At 47.9% G+C, this 10,796-nt stretch overlaps 1 protein-coding gene across 2 annotated transcripts in view; it reads left to right on the forward strand.

The window, feature by feature from the left end:
- Positions 1–10,796, forward strand: part of LOC144603089 (zinc-binding protein A33-like) — an 83,621-nt gene that overhangs the window by 32,578 nt on the left and 40,247 nt on the right. The window contains exons 5-7 of one of the 2 annotated variants that reach the window (XM_078416225.1): positions 1,913–1,935; positions 4,879–4,997; positions 8,245–8,961. In XM_078416225.1, coding sequence (XP_078272351.1) covers positions 1,913–1,935; positions 4,879–4,997; positions 8,245–8,777 — 675 coding nt within the window. In that variant the 3' untranslated portion in view covers positions 8,778–8,961. Of the gene's footprint in view, positions 1–1,912; positions 1,936–4,878; positions 4,998–8,244; positions 8,962–10,796 lie in introns of those variants that run through there. The other variant, XM_078416229.1, reaches the window with a different exon arrangement.

The following is a 10,796-nucleotide window of genomic DNA, read 5'->3' on the forward strand; positions in this document are numbered from 1 at the left end:
GGAGTTTAATGCTGATAAGTGTGAGGTGCTGCATTTTGGTAGGACAAATCAAAATAGGACGTACAGGGTAAATGGTAGGGAATTGAGGAATGCAGTGGAACAGAGGGATCTGGGAATAACTGTGCATTGTTCCCTGAAGGTGGAATCTCATGTGGATAGGGTGGTGAAGAAGGCGTTTGGTATGCTTGCCTTTATAAATCAGAGCATCGAGTATAGAAGTTGGGATGTAATGTTAAAATTGTACAGGACATTGGTGTGGCCGAATCTGGAGTATGGTGTGCAGTTCTGGTCGCCAAATTATAGGAAGGATGTCGACAAAATGGAGAGGGTACAGAGGAGATTTACAAGAATGTTGCCTGGGTTTCAGCACTTAAGCTACAGAGAGAGGTTGAACAGGTTGGGTCTTTATTCTTTGGAGCGTAGAAGGTTGAGGGGGGACTTGATAGAGGTTTTTTAAATTTTAAGAGGGACGGACAGAGTTGACGTGGGTAGGCTTTTCCCCTTGAGAGTGTGGAAGATTCCAACAAGGGGACATAACTTTAGAATTGAGGGACAAAAGTTTAGGGGTAACATGAGGGGTAATTTCTTTACTCAGAGGGTGGTGGCTGTATGGAATGGGCTTCCGGTGGAAGTGGTGGAGGCAGGCTCGCTTTTATTATTTAAGAGTAAATTGGATAGGTATATGGATGAGAGGGGATTGGAGGGTTATGGTCTGAGAGCAGGTAGATGAGACTAGGTCAGAGAGAGTGGTCGGCGTGGACTGGTAGGGCTGAACGGGCCTGTTTCCGTGCTGTAGTTGTTATATGGTTATATGCTGCCTTTACCAGTAATGGAGAACTGGGTAAATGGTCTTTCTGTTCCAGCTGTTGTTGTTCCCAAACTAAATTGTCTCCCGCATAATCTATGGGATCTCAGGACTGCCTGGCCGGAATGTAGAGAGGTGTTTGTGGAGTTCAGAACTACGACGGGTGATCCTATATCTGATCGCTGAATGGACAGAGGGCAGTAAATCTCGGGGACTCTCCAACCAAGAGACTCTGAGAGGTTTAACCTGTTAGACGTATTTATACCAGAGGAAGATACATTTTTGAAAGTTCAGGGAACTGAAATCAAAGGGAATGGGACAAAGCGGAGCAGTTCAGTCCTGGGCTAGATCAGCCATGACCACATTGTGGGGATTAACATTGAAATCTAGAACGCACACAGCAGATTGATCATCTACATCCGGTTCCCATCAGCGGTGGGCGGTCACCTTGGGGGAACTTGCTCTGTTTGTTTTACCCACCTTTGTTCACCATAGAATGACATCCTATCCTACATCATAGACAGGCCATTCGGCCCATCCTATCCAGTCAACATTTCTGCTCCACTCAAAATCCCTCCCATCTACTCACCACACTCGGTAACAATACCCCGAATTCCAGGAGTGCTTACGTGATTATCCCACTGGCTGCTGTTGGCTTGAGTCCCTCCAATGCAAGTGAGGTCCATGTTCTCATGACTGGTTTCCTTTCAGTATTTGTTAAAGACCGCGTTACATTTCAGGTTTGATTTTTGCTCTCCCATCGATTAGAGATATTATTTCATCCTCAGCCATTTAAATCCACCGATAAACTTAAATCCTATCTCATCATTCCTGACATCTTCCCCAGATAAACTCCCACGACCTGCCCAGTCTTTGCATTGAGTTCCATCCTCTCGGTTATGGTGTCATTCTCATGAATATTCCTTATGCTTTTCCCCATCGTTCTACGTCTCGATGGAAATGTCCGCTTTCTATCTGCATGACAGCGGCGATAAGAGTTGGGAAATGGGTTTTATCAGAGGGTTGTGGAAATATGGACAAATTTCCGCTGTCGGGATGAGGACGGTCCATCTCAGTCAATTGAGATTTGTGTTTTATTTCTTTCAGGAGGAAGCTGGTCGCAAGCGAAGGTAGGACATGCTCTTGACGGAAACAATGTAAGGTTTTGTAACATTGCACCTTATTGTAACATTGCACCTTATTGTAACATTGTAACATTGCACCTTATTGTAACATTGCACCTTAACAGCAGGGGGACCAACATTCCGGCAGGCAGGTTTGCTAGTGCTGCATGTGTGGCTTCAAACTGAGTAGTGAGGGGGAGGGGTTGACAAATTGGGAATATGAAGATGGAGTTAAAGGGGAAGCGAAAACAGTAGAAATTGCAAAGGACTCTTGAATAAATGGGAAGGGAAGTTCTAGACGGGATAAGAGAGCAAGGTCAGGGAAAATTGTGACTGGTGTAAGAGGGGAGGTGAATACCGAAGGTAAAGTGTTGTATTTAAATGCGCGAAGTATAAAAAATAAAGTGGATGAGCTTGAGGCTCAGTTAGACATTCGCAAGTATGATGTTGTGGGAATCATGGAGACATGGCTACAAGAAGACCAGGGCTGGGAACTGAATATTCAGGGGTACACAATGTATAGAAAAGGCAGACAGGTGGGCAGAGGGGGTGGGGTCGTTCTGTTGGTAAGGAATGATATTCACTCCCTTGCAAGGAGTGACATAGAATCAGTAGATGTAGAATCAGTATGGAAGAAATGAGGAATAGTAAGGGTAAGAAGACCCTAATGGGAGTTATCAACAGGCCCCCAAAAAATAGCCTCGACATAGGGTGCAAGTTGAATCAAGCGCTAAAATTGGCATGTCGCAAAGGTAATGCTACGGTAGTTATGGGAGATTTCAACATGCAGGTAGACTGGGAAAATCAGGTTGGCAATGGACCCCAGGAAAGAGAGATTGTGGAGTGCCTCCGAGATGGATTCTTAGAACAGCTTTAGATTTTAGATTTAGAGATACAGCACAGAAACAGGCCCTTCGGCCCACCGGGTTCGCGCCGCCCAGCGATCCCCGCACACTAACATATCCTACATCCACTAGGGACAATTTTTACATTTGCCCAGCCAATTACCCTACATACCTGTACGTCTTTGGAGTGTGGGAGGAAACCGAAGATCTCGGAGAAAACCCACGCAGGTCACGGGGAGAACATACAAACTCCGTACAGACGGCGCCCGTAGTCAGGATCGAACCTGAGTCTCTGGCGCTGCATTCGCTGTAAGGCAGCAACTCTACTGCTGCGCCACTGTGCCGCCACTGGACTGGAGCCTACCAGGAAGAAGGCAATTCTGGATTTAGTGTTGTGTAATGTACCTGATCTGATAAGGGGACTCGAGGTAAAAGAGCCATTAGGAGGCAGTGATCACAATATGATAAGTTTTACTCTACAAATTGAGAGGGAGAAGGGAAAATCGGTAGTGTCAGTATTACAGTGCAGCAAAGGGGATTACAGAGGCATGAGGCAGGAGCTGGCCAAAATTGACTGGAAGGAGGCCCTAGCAGGGAAGATAGTGTAACAGCAATGGCAGATATTCCTGGGAATAATGCAGAAGTTGCAGGATCAATTTATCCTAAAGAGGAGGAAAGATTCTAAGGGGAGTAAGAGGCACCCATGGCTGACAAGGGAAGTCAAGGACAGCATAAAAATTAAAGAGAAGAAGTATAACATAGCAAAGAAGAGTGGGAAGCCAGAGGATTGGGACTCTTTTAAATCACAATAGAAGATAGCTAAGAAGGCAATACGGGGAGAAAGGATGAGGTACGAAGGTAAACTAGCCAATAATATAAAAGCTTTCTTAGTTATGTAAAGAGGAAAAAAATAGTCAAGGCAAATGTGGGTCCCTTGAAGACAGAAGCAGGGGAATTTATTATGGGGAACAAGGAAAGCAAAGAGTGGGGATAAATGGGTCCCTTTCAGAATGGGAGCCAGTGACTAGTGGGTTACCGCAAGGCTCGGTTCTGGCACCGCAGCTATTTACAATATACATTAATGACTTGGATGAAGGGATTAAAAGTACCATTAGCAAATTTGCAGATGATACAAAGCTGGGTGGTAGTGTGAACTGAGGAAGATGCTATGAGGTTGCAGGGTGACTTCGACAGGTTGTGTGAGTGGGCGGATGCATGGCAGATGCAGTTTAATGTGGATAAGTGTGAGGTTATCCACTTTGGTAGTAAGAATAGGAAGGCAGATTATTTTCTGAATGGTGTCAAGTTAGGAAAAGGGGACATACAACGAGATCTGGGTGACCTAGTGCATCAGTCACTGAAAGGAAGCATGCAGGTACAGCAGGCAGTGAAGAAAGCCAATGGAATGTTGGCCTTCACAACAAGAGGAGTTGAGTATAGGAGCAAAGAGGTCCTTCTGCAGTTGTACATGGCCCGAGTGAGACTGAACCTGGAGTACTGTGTGCAGTTTTGTTCTCCAAATTTGAGGAAAGATATTCTTGCTATTGAGGGTAGGTTTACTAGGTTAATTCCCGGAATGTCGTGACTGTTATATGTTGAAAGACTGGAGCGACCAGGCTTGTATACACTAGAATTTAGAAGGATGAGAGGGGATCTTATTGAAACATATAAGATTATTAAGGGTTTGCACAGGTTAGAGGCAGGAATCATGTTCCCAATGTTGAGGGTGTCCAGAACCAGGGGCCACAGTTTAAGAATAAGGGGTAGGCCGTTTAGAACAGAGATGAGGAAAAACCTTTTCAGTCAGAGAGTTGTAAATCTGTGGAATTCTCTGCCTCAAAAGCCAGTGGAGGCCAGTTCTCTAAATGCATTCAAGAGAGAGCTAGATAGAGCTCTTAAGGATAGTGGAGTCAGGGGGTATGGGGAGAAGGCAGGAACGGGGTACTGATTGAGAATGATCAGCCATGATCACATTGAATAGTGGTTCTGGCTCGAAGGGCCGAATGGCCTCCTGCTGCACCTATTGTACATTGTCTATTGTTTTGTTGAACAGCCCAATATATTTCTAACGCTCAGTTTATAACCAGCTGTTAAATATTTGCAGAGTTCGTGATGAAGCCAAACCACAGTCGGAGGCAGATGGTAACTTGCTGATTGAAAAGTTTGAAACTCCTTTTTTGTACAACACGGTATTGGCAGAAACATCTGATGCCATCAAGCAAGGTAAAGCTTATACCTTTTCCATTGTTCTTGTTTCTGACATCTTTAAGTAATGCGTCGATGCAAACATTAATGGTATTTTGGACTGAAGGGAAATTGAAGATTTGATCTACCACCAAACACAGCTGCAGAAAAGCATGACAGAGTCAGAGAGCTGTGTCACACAGAAACAGGCCCTTTGACTCGACATGACCATGCCAACCAAGTTGCCCAACCGAGCTTGTCCCACTTGCCCGAGTCTGACACATATTCTTCCAAGTCGTTCTATCAACGTATTCACCCAACTGTCTGTAAAAGTTCGTCATTATACCGCCCTCGACCATTTCCTCTGTCAGTTCGTTCCGTACATACACAATGCATTGACTGAAAAAGCTGCTCCTTTTTACTGTTTCCACTCTCACCTTGAACTGATGCACTCTAGGTTTAGACTCTCCTTCCTTTGCTAAAATACTGTGGCTATTCACCTCATCTGTGCAGCTTATATAGATCTGATACACAACTCTTAAAGCACCCTGATGGGCTCCAAAGACAAATGTCCCTGCCTGTCCAACGTCTCCCTTCAGACCTGATTAAATTGTCGAAAAAATCCTTTTGCACCCTCTCCAATTTACAAACAACCTCGTGTCAAATGCTGTATTTAATATCCTGACCTATGAACGCATGAGCGACAAACACATTCTTCACCTCCCTGCCTGTCACCGTTGCATCTTCCATGGCACGGTGTACCTGCACCCCGACATCTCTCCGTTCTATAAAGCTCCCCGTTTACTGTGTATGTCCTGCCCTGGTTTGTCTTAGCAAAGTGCATTGCCTCACCTTCACATTAATAAATCCCACCTGCCGTTCCTGAGCCCATTGGCCCAGTTTACGGGGATCCCATTTACTCTCAGGTTACATTCTTCACTCTCCACAATGTCACCAATTTTACTTCCATATGCAAACTGACTAACCGTGCAACCTACATACACACCCAATCATGTATATAAATAAGGAACAACAGTGGGCTCTGTCTCCAGTCTGAAAAACAACCCTCTACCAACATCCTCTGTCTGCGACCTTCAGGTAATGTTGTGTTCCATCGGCTAGTTCACCCCGGATTCCATGAGATCCAACCTTCCAGAGCAGACTCCCATGCGGTGTGTAGAAGTTGCATCTCTCGGAGGGCAGTGAATATCTGGCATGTTGTGCCCAGGGTGGTGGTAAAAAGCTGAGTTGTTGGATATGTGCAACTTGGCTACAATAAATATGTGATAGATCAAAAATATAAGATTATGGGGAACTCACACGGAAGAGGAATTGGTGCCAGCTTAGATCAGCCATGATCACATTGAATGGAGGGGCAAGCCTGAGGAGCAGATCCTAATCCTGCTCCTGTTTTCTTGTGTTCCTTTCCTCCTGTGTACCGATAAATTGACAGACTTGAGACAGAGGGAATGCAGCAAAGATTAACAATACTTGTCCCTGGGACAATGAGTTTGCTGTGTGGTGTGAGATTGAGTAGACCAGGCCTGTGTACTCGAGTGTTTGGGTGTATTAGAGGAGATCTCAGTGAAACACAGAGTTCTTACAGGGCTCAGTGGGCTGGATGCAGTGAGGATGGTTCCCCTGTCAGAGGGGTCTGGAGAGCAGGCACTCTCAGAATGTGGGCTGCAACGTGTAGCACAGAGATAAGGAGACATTACTGCACGCAGAGACTGGGGAACGACCCTGCACTGGTGGCTGTGGAGACTCAGTCATTCAGTGCTCTTGGAGCTGAGAGCCGTGGTTATTACATTACAGAGTCTGGCCCTTCGGCCCATCGTGTCCATGGCCATCTTTTCCCCAGCTATACAAATCGATTTGCCCACATTCCATCGGCATTCTTCTCCACCTCACCTATTTAAGTACCTCCAATATATTGATGATATCTCACTCCGCCACCCCCTCTGTAGCATGTTCCCGATATCACCCACTCTCAGAGTAAATCTATGTACTAAACCTCTCGTTTGTTTGTTTGTTCCTGAACTACAGCGAAAATGGTACACGACAGCATGACGATTTTAAGCCCACCTTTCTCACCGTCATCCCTTTGGTGCTAATGGAAGATGTTTCATTGAAATCGGTGTTATATTTTTTGTTATTCACATTTTAAATCTCTTAGGGAGGTGGGGTAGAGGGAGGGAGAGGGGGGTGGGGTGAGGGAGGGAAGGAGGGGGAGAGGTGGGGAAGAGAGGGTGCTGCACCAATGCAGGAGAGGTTTGGGCCCAACGTGTCCACTTGGTCTAGTAAAACCTAAATTTCAGATATACTTTTAAATTCTTTGCTCTTAATATAAACCTGCACTCTCGTGATTTGATATCCCTGCATGCGAATATGGTCACATCCAAGCCATGATCATATAACATAAACAGCAAAGGTTGCAGCACCGATCTCTGCTGCACACCACCAGCCACAGACCTTCAAGCAGAAGAATCATCCTTCTACCGCTACCTTCTACTTCCAACCACCAAGCCACTTGTGGATCCATTTCACCAGCTCGCCTTGGATTCCACCTGCCTTCGCTTTCTGGACCAGCCTTGCACGCGGAACATTGTCAAGTCCCTCAGTGAAGTTCATATATTGGTTCACAATGAGATCAATGTGTTAGTTGTACACACCCATCAAATCCACCCGTGAATCCACTCTCTTTCATCGACCCCACAACCACAAGTCTCCACCCATTCTGTCCAACACCCGATCATTCAACCTCTGCTTCCTTCCATGGTCCAAGACACCCCTCCCTCTCCCTCACCCTCCACTCTAAGAAACAGGGGCAGGTCATCTGGCCCCTCGTGTCTGCCCCCTTTCACTGATCATGACGACCTCACCACGCTCCTCTACCTCCTCTATAAACTCCTCAAATTAGCTCTCACCTCAATATCCTCGTGCTCGGATCTGCCTCCATATGTGAGTACGCCCCCCCCCCCCCCCCCCCCCCTTCGTTTCTCCTTCACCACCGCAATCTCGCAATTATCCTCACTCTCCACACTCGTCCTCCCCGTCCGCCCTCCCGCACCTCACGAAATTCCCCTCGCCATCTCTGGATTAAAGACTCCGGGGGAGATGTCTGTGTCCACCCGATGTGGTTGTGGGTGAAACCCCGGGCAGGGTTTCAGTTGTCCGCCCGCCTGTGCCTGAGGCCGAGCGGCCTCTTCCCCCGGTCCCGGGGCCGCGCTGCCCGAGTCTCCCCCCGACCCCCGGGGACTCTCTGATTCTCTGCTTCTCCCCCCAGTCTCCGTCACCCTGGATGTGGAAACAGCGGCTCAGGGGCTCGAGGTGTCTGAGGATCGGAAGAGGATCAGATGGACCGAGACCTGGAGGAGTCTCCCTGACACCGGGAAGAGGTTTACAGTCAGTGTGTGTGTGCTGGGATCGGAGGGATTCACATCGGGGAGACATTACTGGGAGGTGGAGGTGGCAGGGAGTGAGGGCTGGTGTCTGGGAGTCGCCGCAGAGTCTGTGGAGAGGAAGAAAAAAGTCACACCGACCCCGGAGACTGGAGTCTGGAGCATCTGGCGGTGGGATGACGAGTTTGGTGCACTTACCTGCCCTCCATCCCGTCTCCCCGCCCGTCCCATCCCCGGGAGGGTGGGAGTTTATCTCAGTTACGAGTCCGGGACAGTTTCATTTTACGACGCGGACACCAAGTCCCATCTCCACACCTTCACTGGGAATAAATTCACGGAGAAACTTTACCCTATCCTCGGGCCTTATTGGGATGAAAACTGGCTGAGAATCTGCTCCGGTTCCGCTCCGGGTGTGTAAAAGGGTCGGGTCCCGGGACCGGCGTCAGGAGCGGGGCTCAGGGGCTGTGGGGCAGAAACCCGGTGGACAACAGGTCGGCGCTGAACGGCTCCCATTTAATCCCCAAATTCAGCGTCGTAAAAACCCCAGTGAGCGCGGAAATAAAACCAGGGGGAATGTAAATGTGGGAAGAGAGAAATAAACAGCAAGTGAAATCAGAGCTGTCGATCCGTTCATTTTAACGCGTTAACCGCGACCGTCAACGGAACAGAAATCACTTTTGTGAAAATATAAAGATTGAAACAACCGCCCTTCCCGCGGGTTCAGCAGCGGCCGCGGGCGGCGGGTCCTGAGCTCCGGGCTCCCCCGGGTTCTAAAGTTTGTAGTTCGATGTCGATACATAGATCGTTCTTCATTCAGTCGCCACCAGACCCCTCCCCCACCTCTCCCTCAGTTACATCAAGTCTGTATCGCTGCTGCTTCCTGCTTTTGTTCACCGCATTAAGTTCATAAGTGATAGGAGTAGAATTAGGTCATTCGGCCCATCAATTATACCCCGCAATTCAATCATGGCTGATCTATCTCTCCCTCCTAACCCCATTCTCCTGCCTTCTCCTCATAACTCCTGACACCCACATTAATCAAGAATCTATCTGTCTCTGCCTAAAATATATTAACTGACTTGGCCTCCACAGCCTTTTGTGGCAGAGAATTCCACCGATTCACCACCCTCTGACAAAATAAATTCCTCCTCATCTCCTTCCTAAAAGAACGTCATTTAATTCTGAGGCTGTGACCACTTGTCTTCGACTCTCCCACTAGTGGAAACATCCTCTCCACATCCACTCTATCGAAGCCTTTCACTATTCTTTATGTTTCAATGAGGTCCTCCCTCATTCTTCTAAACTCCAGCGAGTACAGGCCCAGTGCAGTCAAATGTTCATCATATGTTAACTTTCTCATTCCTGTGATCATTCATGTAAACGTCCTCTGGACCCTCTCCAGAGCGAGCACATCCTTCCTCAGATATGGTGCCAGGAATTGCTCACGATATTTGAAATGCGGCCAGACCAGCGCCTTATAGTCTCAGCATTTAACGCTTCATCTCCCTCACCTCTCTCCCAGGCACATCATGTCTGTATCGGTGCTGCTTCCTGCTCTCGTTCATCGCTTTAACGTTTCACCTCCCTCAATAGTCAATTTTATTTGTCACACACACATAAATGCGCAGTGAAATGAAAGATTACCCACAGTCCAACAATAAGAGCAATAAAAATAAGCAATAACACACACAATCACAAACCAACACCAAACAAAAAGAAACATCCATCACAGTGAGTCTCCTCCAGTCACCTCCTCACTGTGATGGAAGGCCAGAATGTCTTTTCTCTTCCCCTGCCGTATTCTCCCGCGGTCAGGCTGTTGAATTTGCCATGTTCCAGGCCGCGCCGGACGGTGAAAGGTCCGCAGTGGGCCAACCCAAGCAGCGCGATCCATAGAAACATAGAAAATAGGTGCAGGAGTAGGCCATTCGGCCCTTCGAGCCTGCACCGCCATTCAATATGATCATGGCTGATCATTCAGCTCAGTAACCCGTACCTGCCTTCTCTCCATACCCCCTGATCCCTCTAGCAAAAAGGGCCACATCTAACTCCCTCTTAAATATAGCCAATGAACTGGCCTCAACTACCTTCTGTGGCAGAGAATTCCACAGACTCGCCACTCTGTGTGAAGAAATGTTTTCTCATCTCGGTCCTAAAAGACTTCCCCCTTATCCTTAAGCTGTGACCCCTAGTTCTGGACTCCCCCAACATCGGGAACAATCTTCCCGCATCTAGCCTCTCCAACCCCTTAAGAATTTTATATGTTTCTATAAGATCCCCCCTCAGTCTTCATCCGGGGCGGGCGAAGACGCTGCCGCTGCCGGAGCTCCTGATGTTGCCCCCGCCCAGGGCAGGGCCTGCGAGCTTCCCATATCCACGCGGCCGAAGCCTCCGGGGCCTCCGAAGGCGAGTCGCAGCCGCTCCCGCATTTGGAAGA

This window comes from Rhinoraja longicauda, chromosome 19 (genome assembly GCF_053455715.1).
Source record: "Rhinoraja longicauda isolate Sanriku21f chromosome 19, sRhiLon1.1, whole genome shotgun sequence".
Classification (NCBI taxonomy): domain Eukaryota; kingdom Metazoa; phylum Chordata; class Chondrichthyes; order Rajiformes; family Arhynchobatidae; genus Rhinoraja; species Rhinoraja longicauda.